General features: G+C 45.7%; 1 protein-coding gene across 4 annotated transcripts in view; it reads left to right on the top strand.

Annotated features, from left to right (window-relative positions):
* The window catches only part of LOC115092720 (disintegrin and metalloproteinase domain-containing protein 9-like), a 978,865-nt gene that overhangs the window by 233,009 nt on the left and 730,259 nt on the right, over positions 1–15,597 (top strand). For all 4 annotated transcript variants that reach the window (XM_029603963.1, XM_029603962.1, XM_029603965.1 and 1 more), the window contains exon 6: positions 1,953–2,130. In XM_029603963.1, coding sequence (XP_029459823.1) covers positions 1,953–2,130 — 178 coding nt within the window. The remainder of the gene's footprint in view (positions 1–1,952; positions 2,131–15,597) is intronic.

Genomic DNA, 15,597 nt, shown 5'->3' with positions numbered 1-15,597 from the left:
TTCTTTATCTCAAGTCTTTTTGGACTCTAATAAACGAGGAATAGATACAGAGAAAAAGATAACTTTACAGCAAGAAAGATTCAAACAAATCTAATTCAATTTGAAAATGCATCAATAAAGAAATTTGAGAGCATTGAGAATTCTTTAAGATTTTTGAATCTTAGAGGGCTTAATTTTCCTATTGTTCAAAAAGTATTAGTGGTGGATTTCTTGAAGTCCTATTTAATAGAAAGTCTTAAAATTCCAAGAGAAGCTATGCCTGTGATAACTAAGGCTTATTACATACCTCGGAAGACGTTCTTTAAATATATCGGAGATTTTGGAAATGTCTCATGAAACAGAAATACTATCTAGAGGAACTTTACTAGTTTCATTTGCTTTTGAACATGACCGGAATCTAGTTTTAAAGTTCTTCTTTAGGAATAGATCAACTCAATTTCATGGGCAAAAAGTTTGGATTTTTCCAGACATTACCCGATCTATACAAGATCAAAGAAAAAAGTTTCTTGTTATGAGATCGGAGGTGTTAAATTGTGGTGCAAGATTTCTTCTGAAGTACCCTTGTTAATGTTTAATAAGATATCAAAATGAAAATTGTTTTTCTTAATCCATTACAATTAAGGTCTTTTCTAGATGCACACGCCTAGGAGGTTCAATGTAGAAAGTAAGGGTGTGGAAATGCTCCCATATTTTGTTTCTTTTGTATTATTTTAGTTTTTCTAAGGATGTAATAGCTTATTTTTCTTTTCTTGGACTCCCCTCCATATTTCCTTTTAAAAATTAGAGATTAATGAGAATTTTCTTAATTATTGTATGCAAAGTTATACATATTTCCATTGTAATATCTCTATGCCAGAACAATGTGTTATGTTGTTGTATATTTGAAATTTAGAAAAATAAAATAAAATAAAAAATGTGCGTGTCGGGCACACATTTGTTTTTTACATAAAGGGGTACTAGCTAATAGCCTCATCAACATGGCATTTACATGTAATAAGCACTATTAGCCTATGCACTGGTTTAGATGTATGTATTGGATGCGCTAATCCCTTTATTGCATAAGGGGTTATGGACACTTGTTCACCTGGGCGCACGGTATTGCATAGGCCTGTAAGAGCATTAATGTCCCAGTGCTCTCAGGTGAAATAACGCAGCAAACTTTTCAGCAAGTCATGTTATTTGATTTGCATCATTTACGGTATATATGAGCTGATTAGCATACATTTACATGCTTATCAGTGCAGTAAATGGCCTAATGTGCTTGGTGAATGAGCTCCTCAGTTTGTACCTGAGACAATGGAGGGTAAAGTGACTTGCCCAAAGTCACAAGAAGTAGCAGTGGGATTTGAACCCAGGCTTCACTGGTTATCAGCCCACTGCTCTAACCACAAGGATATACCTCCACTTCTTCCTTCTTGTTTGAAAAGAAGTTATGTGGCCAGGACTTGCTGTGGCTAGTAGGGTTTGCCAACTGTCTTCCAGTTGTAGAGAGGAGCTACAGAGCTGAGATTTATAGTGGATGCTGTGGTTCCCTTGCCACCCAATAGATGAAGAGAGGATGCACAGGGTCAGGACCAGTTGCAGAGACTGGGGAGAATGAGAGAAATAGAATGGTGAAGCTGGTTGACCTTATCCTACCAGCTGTTGAAAAGAGAGGGAGTAATTCCTTGGAGAAAATAGTCTAAGTATGCCTGCATCTTGAAGTAGCCAGCCTTGCTGCATCTGGTGAGATGGCTGGCTTAGGCATAAAGATGAAGGTTCATATTTGCTATGATGTTATAAGTGATATTGATTACAAACTAAACCAATGAGATTCAGTTCTAGCTGATGATTTTGTGATTGCTCTGAAAACTACAGTAAATCTCATATATTTTTTCAGATGTTACCTTTTGTTTTTTAGTTTTATTACAGTATAGGTACAGTCTGTTAAAAATCCTCATTTTCTTTCTCAGGGGATTTCTGCAGTTCAGAAATTTAAGCTATGGAATTGAACCTCTAGAATCTTCTTATAATTTTCAGCACCTTATTTATGAAACTGAGTATACATACTCAGAGTCCATGTCTTGTGGAGTGACTTATGTAAATAAGAAAATGTATCCCAAAAGATTTTTCCAGGACAAGAAAATTAAAGTAAGTTTACTATTCTTCTACTTGTTTGCTAGTATACCACTTATACATAGTAAATGACAAATATATTTATCTCCAACATTTTAAAACATCAAACAAATCATAGTGCAGTATCCTGCTGGTTAATTTACTGGCTTTCTACTGCCCAGAAAGTGACTGATGGATGAGAGACAGACTAAGAAATTTACTGGTCATTTTTTTCACCTATTCATTAGCTGATGCCCACTAACTTGAGCTGAGTTATAAAAGTCAGGGAACAAATGCAATCAGTTTTAAGGAAACTGTTGGAAAATGACACTCTTATGGCAAGGTGGATTGTTTGTAACTTTTTAATTTTTACTTAATTTTTAAATTATTAAAAATCCAATTATTGTTTTCTTTAATATAGCAAACCCAATTTTCTCAGTATTCAGACAGGTTAATCCACGACCAGTGGTTATGCACCTCTCTACCAGCATATGGAGACCTCTTTGACATCAGCCTGCCAGTATTCTCAGTCTCCAGCAGATGGTGGACGTGCATCTCCCTACTGGGGACTGCTTCTCCTGAGGTGATACCTTGTGAAGCCTCCCTCATTCGAGTTTTCCTGAGGTGATATCTGGTGATCCCTCCCTCAGTTCACTGCCTCGGACTGGTCGCTGGTTTTCCAGTGAGGATTTAGCTGCCAGGAGGGAATCAACTGAGAGGCTAGCAGGTGCAGGAAGCCAAATGCGGCGGTGAAGGAATTAGCCCTCTCCCTCCACAGCCAGAGACCAACTCTGTACTCGGCCGGGACAGGCTGAGCTCAGGTAAAGAGTTAAAAAATAAAAAAAAGAGAGTAAGAGAGAGAGATTTAGGGATTCCTCTCCCCTTTTCTGTTTCTGGTCTCCAAGCCTCAGCATGCTGATCTGACATGTATTCCCATCTCCGTGGAGGACTTGGGGAGTTGCAGTAGTTTTAGCAGGTTGAGTGGCCCTTTGGCTAAGCCCTGCTCTCAGGCTTCACTGGGATCCCACGTGGTAGGCCACAGTGGCTTTTGTATGCTTTCTTCTGAGCAAGTCTCCCGCAAAAGCAGTGCCTGACGTTGGTTTGCACCTGTGCATCCAGGTTCAACATCCATCTGGACCAAGTATTTGGGCCTCCAAATTATGAGCAGTTGTAGTATAGGAGTTCAACGGAGTATCTATCTCTCTATAGTCACCTATTCTTGGGCGCCCTAATTTTGGGCATCCAGTTTTTGGGGGTCCTGTCCAGGCTTGCTGTGTACAGACACACTGTTAGACAAATAATTGTCAACGCTTGTTTTTGAGCACGCTGCTACTGGTTGTCCTTATCCATGATGCCAGTATCAAAGAAGCCTAAGTGCCTCATGATTTGCGCTGCTTGCCATATTCAGGCATCATAGCCAGGGGTCCCCTCTAATCTTTGTCAGCACTGCTTGGAAGCTGATTTTGATGAGCATGGCCCTTTCTAGCAGGTTACAGGAAAGGAACTGGAGGGGGATCTGTCAGAAGTTTTGCCTGGTTTTGAGACTCCCCTAACTGGTTCATCAGTGTGGGAGGGCAACTCACTGGGTGCCAGACCAATGATCCCTGGTTTTGGTATAGATCTCTCCACCTTCTCTTGGATGGAATTTTTTCAAGGGTTGCAGTACTTTCTACAGGGGCATTCAGCAGAGCTGGCCAAACCTGAAAGTTCAGGATTGCACCTTGTGGAATCCCACAAGGCTGGTGCTGTGGGTAAATTTCAGAAGGCGTCTCAGCTGATGCGGGTCACACTAATGGGGACCTGGATGGCATAGATAAAGAAGGCAAATCTTACCCCCTGGAGGACAGGGAAATTCCTCCGGGATTGGAACCTTATAGAATGATGTTGCGCTTCTTTCATAGAGATGAATTACCAGCACTGATCTCTCAGTCAGAAGATGTTAGGAGTGCTGGGTGCTGATCCCATGGATGAGCCAAAGAAGAATTCCATTTTGGTTACTTTGCTTAAAGCATCATGTTTATCCCAGGACAAGCAGGATGCTAGCCCTCACATGTGGGGTGACATCATTGATGGAGCCCTGGTACGGAAAACTTTCTGTCAAAGTTTCTAGAAACTTTTGACTGGCCCTGTGAGGCCACTGAACATGCCCAGCATGCCATGATATTCTCTGCCACAGGGGTCTCTCTTCAGTCTTCGTTTTTCCACGCTGCTGTAAGCATCGCGGAGCAAGGAGCCTTGTGAGTTTTCCTCATAGTATTACCTGACTAAAAAGTCATTTATTTCTCAAAATATTTTCTCCCATAAGGGACCTCTCTCAGATTTCCACTGGCTGGTGAGTAATTGTAGTCTCATTTTTACTCTTAAGTAAAAACTTTCTTTCATAATTTTTTCCCCTCTTCATCGACGGCTGTCGACAGAAAATGGCTTCCAGATTTAAAAAATGTCCGGTTTGTAATCGGACAATGTCCATAACAGATCCACACCTCGAGTGTGTTCTCCGTTTAGGAGATAAACATGATGTCTCTACCTGCCCTCAATGTGCAGAGATGACTCCCAAAGGAAGAAAACTTAGACAGGAGAAGATGGAACATCTTTTTCACCTTCAGCTTCTTCCTTCTCCTTCAACATCAACAAAATCATCCCCGGTGGGGGTTTCAAAGCGAATATTGTTGAAAAAACGTCGTCTGGAGGGATCCGGAGATCACCATCGCCGACGGCATCGACAAGGTCAGTAGTCACACATTGGCCAAAACATCGTCACTGACATCGGCACACACTGACTCCAGCGACGCCTCTCTCCCCGGAGGAACTGCCTGCTAAACGGCTCAAACCTCAGGAAACTCTACTACCCTCGGCGCCGGGGCCTATACCTCCATCAGTCAAACCTCCACAGGGCTCTGTGGAGGGACTATCGACGCCTGCACTGCCACTGCGTTCAGCTGCTCTGCCTACATCAGCTGTTTCGGAGGAATTGTCAGACTTTATCCGACAAGCGGTGCTTCAGGCCCTTAAAGAACAGACGCCTATTCCGGCGACTTCGCCGATGCCGGTGCCGTCACCGATGCCGGTTCTTGAACCAATGCCGGTACCTTTACCGATGCCAGTGATTGCACTGAAGCCGAAGACTACACCGATGCCGACGACCCCGTTGATGCCGGTACCTATACCGATTCCAGCTAAGGTGATTCCGGCACGACCACCGAAGATACCGACACCATCTTCGATTCCAGCGCAGACAGCATCAATGCCAATCTCACCTGGGGACCCAGGACATCCAGAACTGGCACTCTACCAACTTATAATGAAGAGATTTGATGAGGTGGTCGATTCTCTTCCTCCCAAACCTTGGAAAGAACACCCTGAGGAGTCACCCCTTGAGGACCCGCAACCAGGTCCTTCAGGGCTTCCTCGACCGCCTAGAACCTCTCCAGTTTCTCCACCTAGACAAGATCCATATGATTTGGAGTGATATACACACAGATTCCTCATCTGAAGCTTTCATGTCAGATCCTTCACCACCGGATCCAAGGAAAAAATCTCCACCGGAAGATTTATCATTCACAACTTTTATCCAGGAAATGGCTGACACCATACCTTTCACCTTGGTCACAGAGCAGGACGTAAGGCAGCAAACATTGGAGGTTCTCCAATTTGTAGACCCTCCGAAGCAAGTGGTAGCCATACCTGTCAATGATGTCCTTCTGGACTTACAACATCAGATTTGGGAACATCCATACTCAGTGCCTGCTATTAACAAAAGAATGGACACTACATATTTGGTGCAGTCTGCTCCTGGCTACCAAAAGTCACAGCTCCCACACCAGTCAGTAGTGGTAGAGTCTGCGCAAAAGACGTCCAAGAGGATAAGACCACATTCCTCAAACCTCCCAGGTAAAGATAATAGATTCTTAGATTCCCTGGGACGAAAGGTCTATCAGGAGCCATGTTAAATTCTAAGATATCTTCGTATCAATTATACATGACTCAGTACCAAAGAAATCTGTGGAAGCAGATGCAGGACTTCATACCATCACTTCCATTACAACATCAAGAAGCAGCCCAAGCAATTATCCACAAAGGGCTGGAGGCCGGCAAACACGAGATCTCTGCGGCCTATGATGGGTTCGAGACAGCTTCCAGAGTGGCTGCATCGGGTATAAGTGCCAGGCGTTGGGCATGGCTTAAAGCCTCAGACCTCAGGCCTGATGTCCAGGACAAGTTAGTAGATCTCCCATGTCTTGGTGATAATCATTTTGGTTCTAAAGTACAGGATGCAGTTGCTCAATTGAAAGAGCATACAGAAACCCTGAGGCAACTTTCATTGATCCCACAGGATCCACCTACACAGCCAACTAGTAGGCCTCAAAGGAAAGATTCTAGAAGACCCTTCTACAGACAAAGGCGGTATTACCCCCCAACATCTAGGAGCAGATCTTCTAGGCCGAAACAAAGAGCTCAGCCCAGACAACCTAGGGCAGCTAGGCCTCAACCAACCTCTGCCACATTCGGGACCGGCTGCTGGCTTTTGAGGCCTTTCCCAGAGATCGAAGCCACCTTTCCAATCCTCATCCACAGCTTCCGGTAGGGGGTCGAGTAACCTCTTTTTAAAACCATTGGTTACAAATAACAGACCAATGGGTACTGGCAATAATATCTCGAGGTTACCAACTCAATTTCCTCTCAACTCCAACAGCTTCTCTGAGACCTCTCTCTCGAGGAGAAAATCACATAATCCAATTGCAAGTAGAATTATTCACCCTTCTGAGAGCCAGGGCTGTAGAATCGGTGCCCCTATCTCAGCAGGGCAGAGGATTCTATTCCCATTATTTCCTCATTCCAAAGAAAACCGGAGGCCTTCGTCCCATCCTAGACCTCAGAAATCTCAACAAATTTCTAAAGAAAGAAAAGTTCAGGATGGCTTCTCTAGGCACCATGCTTCCACTTCTTCAAACAGGAGATTGGCTTTGTTCTCTGGATCTTCAAGACGCTTACGCTCACATTCCAATATTCCCTCCTCATCGCAAGTATCTGCGTTTCATGGTAGGTTATCAGCATTTTCCAGTACAGAGTACTGCCATTCGGTCTTGCCTCTGCTCCCAGAGTATTCACCAAATGTTTGGCAGTAATAGCAGCACACTTGCACAGGGAAACTGTCCATGTCTTCCCATATCTAGATGACTGGCTCATCAGAAGTCAATCTCAACAAGGAGCTCTGACTTCTCTCAGTCGAACAATTACTCTACTTCACTCCATGGGCTTTCTCATCAGTTATCAAAAATCCCATCTCACTCCGTCTCACCTGCTTCAATTCATAGGAGCAGAATTGAACACCGTACTCTCAAAGGCTTTTCTACCCGAGGATCGAGCAGAAACACGTTCCATACTGGCAAACTCGATTCATTCAAAGAAGCAAGCAACAGCTCATCAGTTTCTAACCTTACTAGGCCACATGGCCTCCACAGTTCATGTAACTCCTATGGCAAGACTCGCCATGAGGGTAACCGAATGGACATTAAGATCCCAATTGATCCAAGCCATTCAGCCACTGTATTCTCCAATTCAAGTAACCCGCCAGCTACGTTCATCTCTACTTTGGTGGGTGAACAAGGACAATTTGCGAAAAGGCCTACCCTTCCAACAACCAGTCCCACAGATAACTTTAACTACAGATGCATCCACCTTGGGTTGGGGAGCTCACATAAACAATCACCAAACCCAGGGTACTTGGACAAAACTCGAAGCAACATTTCAAATCAATTTCCTAGAACTTCGAGCTATATGTTATGCGCTTCATGTGTTCAAAGACTGCCTTTCGCACAAGACTGTTCTGATCCAAACGGACAATACAGTAGCCATATGGTACATCAACAAATAGGGAGGTACGGGCTCGTACCTCCTGTGCCAAGAAGCTGCGCAGATTTGGGACTGGGCCCTGACACACTCAGTGTTTCTCCGGGCCACTTATCTGGCAGTTGTTCACAATGTAGTGGTGGATCGCCTCAGTCGTCAGTTCCAACCACACGAATGGTCCCTGGATCCCTCAGTAGTGACCAGGATATTTCAACATTGGGGACAACCAACAATAGACCTCTTTGCGTCACAATTGAATCACAAAGTGGACAAATTCTGCACTCTACGCAGACAGAATCACCAACTAGCCAAGGACACCTTTGTTCGCCCTTGGAACTCAGGCCTTCTATATGTGTATCCTCGGATACCGCTCATAACCAAAACTCTAGTGAAGCTACAACAGGACAGGGGTCCATGATACTCATAGCCCCGTATTGGCCTCGACAAGTATGGTTTCCCACACTTCTAGACCTTTCGATCAGGGATCCAATTCGCCTGGGTGTAGCTCCCACTCTCATAACTCAAGACCAGGGTTGGTTGCGCCACCCCAACCTTCACTCCCTATCCCTGACAGCATGGATGTTGAAAGCTTGATCTTACAACCACTCAATCTTTCAACCAATGTATCTCAAGTGCTTATAGCTTCACACAAACCTTCCACATGTAAGAACTATTCTTCGAAATGAAAAAGATTTACTTTGTGGTGCATACAAAAGATATTGATCCTTTCTCCTGCCCCACAACTTCTCTACTAGACTATTTATGCCATCTTTCAGATTCTGGTCTCCAGACTTCATCTGTAAGAGTACATTTAAGTGCAATCTCAGCTTACCATAACAAACTGGGAGATGCACCAATATCCATACATCCTCTTGTCAGCAGGTTTATGAGAGGTTTAACTCAACTTAAACCACCAATTCGACCATCAGTCACAGAATGGGACCTGAATCTGGTCTTAACAAGACTCATGCGTTCTCCTTTCGAACCCATGAATTCCTGTGACCTTAAATTTCTCACATGGAAGACTATCTTCCTCATAGCTATTACATCGGCTAGAAGAGTTAGTGAATTACAAGCACTTGTCACATACTCACCCTATACAAAATTCCTACATGACAGAGTGGTTCTCTGTACACATCCAAAATTCCTTCCCAAAGTAGTTACGGAATTCCACTTGAACCAATTCATGGTTTAACCCACATTCTTTCCAAGGCCTCATTCACACCAAGGAGAACGAGTCTTACATACCTTGGATTGTAAACGTGCACTAGCTTTTTACTTAGACCGCATTGCAGTCCACAGAAAATTCACTCAACTTTTTGCATCTTATGATCCAAACAAACTGGGTAAAGCAGTGGGTAAACATACTCTATCCAACTGGTTAGCAGATTGCATACAGTTTTGCTATGAGAAAGCAGGCCTTCCTCTCCAAGGGCGAGTAAAAGCGCATTCAGTGAGAGCAATGTCAACCTCAGTAGCACACTATTGTTTAGTGCCAATTCTTGACATATGTATAGCAGCAACATGGAGTTCGCTTCACACCTTTGCAGCTCATTACTGTTTGGACAAGCAGGGACGACAAGGTTCAGCCTACGGACAATCTGTCTTAAAGAGCTTGTTTCCAGTTTAATCCCAACTCCTTCTACATCCAACCTGCTGTGATTTTCGGCTGCCTCATTTTCAACAACAATACTTCACTACATAATGACTCAGCCTCTTGCTTGCTAATCACCCACATATGAGGACTAGCATCCTGCTTGTCCTGGGATAAAGCAAAATTGCTTACCTTGTAATAGGTGTTATCCCAGGACAGCAGGATGTAGTCCTCACGAAACCCACCCGCCACCCCGCAGAGTTGGGTCCGATACGTTGTATTATTTTCTTTTTTGCTAAAGCTTATTGCTACATATGAGACTGAAGAGAGACCCCTGTGGCAGAGAATATCATGGCATGCTGGGCATGCTCAGTGGCCTTACAGGGCCAGTCAAAAGTTTCTAGAAACTTTGACAGAAAGTTTTCCGTACCAGGGCTCCATCAATGATGTCAACCCCATGTGAGGATTACATCCTGCTGTCCTGGGATAACACCTATTACAAAGTAAGCAATTTTGCTTTCTTTCCCATTATGGATATATTCAAGAGTTGATTGATCTAGAATGGGGCACTCTGGAAGCTAATTTTAAAGGGAGATGAGTCTTGAATGAGTAGATGTGAATCGATTATTTACACTTTTGGATAATAGAAGGAACAGGGGGCATTCCATGGTTAGCAAGTAGCACATTTAAGACTAATCGGAGAAAATTCTTTTTCACTCAATGCACAGTTACGCTCTGGAATTTGTTGCCAGAGGATGTGGTTAGGGTAGTTAGTGTAGCTAGGTTCAAAAAAGGTTTGAATAAGTTATTGGAGGAGAAGTCCATTAACTTCTATTAATCAAGTTTACTTAGGTAATAGCCACTGCTATTAATATCTAGCATTGGATCTTCTTGGTGTTTGGGTACTTGCCAGGTTCTTGTGGCCTGGTTTGGCCTCCGTTGGAAACAGGATGCTGGGCTTGATGGACCCTTGGTCTGACCCAGCATGGCAATTTCTTATGTTCTTAAGTGGAAAACTTCTGAGCTTGAAGCAAAATGGAAATTCATCAATGGAATATTCACGCTTCAGCAACCGAGCCCTTTCAAAGGTCATAACGTAAGACATAATTGAGTCGGATCTTCGTAAAGAACAGGTCCCACCTCTCACCTCGGTCCAGGGCCCACATGCCCACAAACCCTAACAGATTGATAAGTCATGGACCCGGCACTGGTCTCGGCGCTCCAGGTCATCCCTGGCCCTGCCCAGTAAATTACAGAACAGCAAAAGATTTTGGAGACTTTAGCTAGTGCCATAAATCAATTGAACAATCGGCTGGACTCCGCCTTGACGCCTACCAAGCCAAGCCTAGCTTCATATGCATCATCACTCCAGCCTACAGTGTCTTTGCTGGCACCTCCTTGTTTCGCATGTGACTCCTCGTTGTGTAGGGACTTCTTGAACCAGTGCAAAATGCACTTTTTTCCACAACCTGCATGTTTCCCTGACGTAGTTTCCAAGACAGCATACATTTTGTCCCTTCTCGATGGGAAGGCATTGGCCTGGGCATCACCCCTTTGGGAGTGAACGGATCCGATCCTCCACGACCTACCAGGCGTCTTCGCCCTATTTCGCTCCGTATTCGATGACCCAGGTGAAAGGACATTTCCGGCTCTACGCTCCTGCATCTGCAACAAGGTTCCAGATCTCTGACCATTATGTCATCGAGTTTAGGACTCTCTCGTCTGAATTGCACTGGGACCTGGGCTGCCTGTGTGCTATCTTCCTTGAAGGTCTGAGCCCATGAATCAAGGACAAACTAGCAGCACGATAACTCCCTGAGGCGTTGGATTCCCTGATAGACCTCGCCGCTTGCATTGACCGCCGTCTTCATGAGCGTTTGCAGGAGGCCAGAGGACCCAAGAGGATGGCTTCAGGTGCTCCACGCATCCGACCAACATCACCCGCTCAGACCACTGCTACACAAAGCACAGTGTAAGAGGAACTGATGCAAATGGGCCTTAGTCATCTATCCTCAAAGGAAAAGCGTTGTCGTCAAAGATCTGGCCTTTTCATGTACTGTGGTCAACCAAGCCATGTGGTACCCTCCTGTCCACTCTGTCCGAGAAACTCCCAGGCCTAGGTTCTGCCGGAGGACTTCTGCTAAACCTGACCTCACCCTCTCCTCCATTAATTCTGCCTGTCTCATTTAATTTGGACGATCAGGAATTTCACACCCTGGCATTGGTGGACTCCAGAGCCGGTGGAAGTTTTATCCTAAAACAACTTGTGGAACACCTTCGGATCCCCACCATCCATACTCCAATGCCATTACTGCCCTCCTCCATTTATGGCAAATCATTACCAGGCGAAGTAACTTTTTCCACAGTTCCCATCTGACTCCCCACTGGATTTCTGCACACAGAAACCATTTCCTTTCTGGTACTGGTCAAGGCTATACACCCTGTGGTCCTTGGATTGCCGTAGTTAAAACTACAAACTCCGCAATTCGATTGGACCACTCTACAATTGTACCAATGGGGCAACTCCTGCCATAAAAGATGTTTGGAGGTAGTGTCCATGATACGTTGCATGGCTACTATGTCGTCTCTTCCAGGTCTTCTGCCGCAGTACTCCTCCTTCGCGGATGTGTTTTTAAAGAAAGCCAAAGACACCCTACCTCCTCACCACTCATTTGATTGTGCTATAAACTTACTGCCTAACACTGAGCCTCCCCGAGGAAGGATCTACCCGCTTTCATTGAGAGAGACTAAAGCCATGCCTGAGTATATACAAGAGAATGTGGCAAAAGGCTTTATTCGGCCTTCCAAATTGCCCGCTGGAGCCGGATTCTTTTTTGTGGGGAAAAAGGACAGCTCCCTCCGGCCATGCATAGATTACCGCGGCCTAAATGAGATTACCCAGAAGGACCGTTATCCCTTGCCACTAATCACTGAACTTTGTGACAGGCTCCGGGGGGGGGGGGGGGGTCAATATATGCACCAAATTGGACCTCAGGGAACTTATAATTTGGTCAGGATATGCCAGGGTGACGAATGGAAAACTGCATTAACACCCGCGATGGCTGTTTTGAATACCTGGTAATGTCGTTTGGCCTCTGCAACGCTCCAGCGGTGTTTCAGAATATAATGAACAAGATTTTCAGAGACATGCTGTACAGTTGTGTCGTGATCTACCTGGATGACATCCTGGTTTTTTCACAAGACCTCCAGAACCATCACCAGGACATCGCCAATGTTCTGCAACATCTAAGGGACACCCAGCTATATGCTAAGCTGGAGAAATGCTCTTTCAACCAGGAGTCTGTCCCTTTTCTAGTCTATGTGGTCTCGAGCCAAAGGTCTCGGATGGATCCACAGAAGACCAAGAGTTTTCGCGATTGGCCTTAGCCAATGGGCCTTAAGGCGCTCCGAAGATTTCTTGGTTTTACAAACTACTACAGGTCGTTCATCCATCATTATTCAACACTGACCACCCCACTCATAACCATGACTCGTAAGGGAGCCAACCCTTCTCAGTGGTCCTCCGAGGCTGTGACCGCCTTCCAGGAGCTCAAGGAGGTGTTCCTATGAGAACCATGCTTATGTCATCTCGACCCCCGACGACCCTTCATTGTCGAAGTTGACGCTTCGGACGTCGGTGTTGGTACTGTACTCAGCCAAGACTCAGCCAAGTCACACCTTGCACCAGTGGTCTTTCTTCTCCTGAAGCTTCTCTCCGGTGGAGTGCAATTATGGAATCGGGGACAATGAATTACTGATGATTAAACTGTCCTTCGAGGAGTGGCATCCCTGGCTTGAGGGGGCGCAGCACCAGATCACGGTATATACTGACCACAAGAACCTTGAGTACCTGCACCAAGCTCAAAGCCTTAATCACAGGCAGGTCCGCTGGTCTCTCTTTTTTCCTACTATGATACTGGCCAGGCAATAAGAACTCTCGAGCTGATGCACTCTCTTGTTCTTTCTCCACTGAAGACATTCCAGATGTTCCACGGCACATCATTGATCCAACTAAAATTCTCCTCCCCACCACTTTTATCGTGCCATCTGGGAAGATGGTGGTTCCCTGATAACTTCGAAGGAAAATCCAATGCTGGGCACATGATTCCTTGCTGGCAGGCCACCCTGGACAAGCTAGAACTCTCTCCAACTCTCTCCAACAATGAAAAAAGATGCTCAAGCGAATGTAGATACATGTCCCACTTGCGCTAGTTAGAAGCTGCTGGCAGGTCGTCCTTGGGGCCTCCTATAACCTCTTCCTGCACTCAGTGAGCCATGGACACACATTGCCACCGATTTCATCGTTGACCTCCCTTCCTCCAGTGGCAGTAACACCATTTGGGTTACCGTGTGTTACGTCCGTCAGTCGCAAACTGCTGCAACCACTCTGCCTCACCTCTCTTCTACCCTTTTCCTCATCCCTTGGAAGGATGGGTGCCTCCGTTGCTGGTTGCCGAAACCCTCGGCATCTCTGACACAGCATGGGCATCCCCATTCGCAATGCTTCTTCCTGAGGCCTCCTAGGGCGCTCGCGCGTACGCTGCCTATGCTTTTGAATACATCATGGCGGGAAACTCGGGGGCGTCCCCACCGCATGATGTCAGTACCTCCAGGTATTTAAACCTCCGCTCCGCTCCAATACAACGAGTTAGCAAGGACTTCAGTTTTGCTACTCTGACCGCCTCTAAGCTGCTCGCTTGGATTCCTCCCTGCCCTCTGGGGTATCTCGCTTCTATGGAAGCTCTGGGTACCCGCTCCTCGGGGGCCTCTCGCTTCTACCTGCACTTCGGGGTTCAAGTACCTAACCTAAGGACATCCACTCCTCGGGGGTCTTATCTACTTTCTTTCAGGATCCCTTAGGGCTCCTAGGTACTCGCTCCTCAAGGCCTATCCAGCTCAGGGTATCCTGCACCTCGGACCCCGGGTCCTTCTCTTCATTCTACTACCAAAGGAAGTTTACCAGCACTGCCACTCTGTGAGTATCACTACGCTCCAGCTCCCCATATTCCACCCTTCAGGTTCGGCTTATCCCGTGCTGCGGAACACTACCCAACCTTTGCTACATCCGGGTGAGACCATCTACTACAGAGACTGTCTGAGCTTACTGTGATATCACTGGTCTACAATACTGTCCATTCCTTGGGCAAGATTCAGCTTTAACAACTGCAGTACAATAAAGCTTGCTTTCCTCAATGTCTGCTTACTAGAGTCTAGCCAATCGTTGTGGTTCGCCATGGGGCCCCTCACCATTGGAGGAGTCATCGCCACTTTGTCCAAGCGTCCACAATATGCCACAAACCCAACAGATTGCTAACTCCATGGACTCGGCTCAGCTTCACCGTTATGGAAACGTGAAGATCCTATCCTGAATGACCTATCAAGATTTCTGAAACTTTTCAAGTCTGTCTTCGATGACCCGGCTCGCCAGACCATTGCTGGATCTGCCCTGCTTAACTTCCAGCAAGGTAATAAGCCGCTTACAGACTATGTGATCGAATTCAAGACTTTAGCATCCGAACTGCACTGGGACACTGGATGTCTACGTGATATCTTCATGGAGGGCCTCAACTCTCGCTTAAAGGACGAACTGGTGGCTCGTGATCTGCCTGATACCCTTGAGTCTCTTATGGAACTGGTTGGGAGAATTGACCGCCGTATTCGAGACCGAACTCAAGAGGTTAAGAGTCCTCGGAAGTCCACTATGGGAGCTAACCGTCCTAAACCTGTGCCAATTGCCTCAAGCCTACCGTCTGCTCCCTTAGAAGAGGACGAGCCTATGCAACTAGGCCAAAGTCATTTAACTTTTAAAGAAAGACACTTTCACAAATGCTTGGGGTTATGCATGTACTGTGGTCATCAGGCCTCGCCATCCAAACCTGTCCCATCTGTCCGGGAAACTGACAGGCCTAGGATCTGCAGGAGGACTCCTCCCAGGCCTCACTGCTCCAACTCCTCTCTACCAGCCTCACTTCTCTGCGGAAGCCTTGAATTTCAGACCCTTGCTCTCATAGACTCTGGAGCTGGAGGAAATTTCATCTTAAAATGCTTAGTAGAACAAC

Source organism: Rhinatrema bivittatum, chromosome 5 (genome assembly GCF_901001135.1).
Source record: "Rhinatrema bivittatum chromosome 5, aRhiBiv1.1, whole genome shotgun sequence".
NCBI classification, from domain to species: domain Eukaryota; kingdom Metazoa; phylum Chordata; class Amphibia; order Gymnophiona; family Rhinatrematidae; genus Rhinatrema; species Rhinatrema bivittatum.
This window is presented reverse-complemented; position numbering and strand designations above follow the sequence as displayed.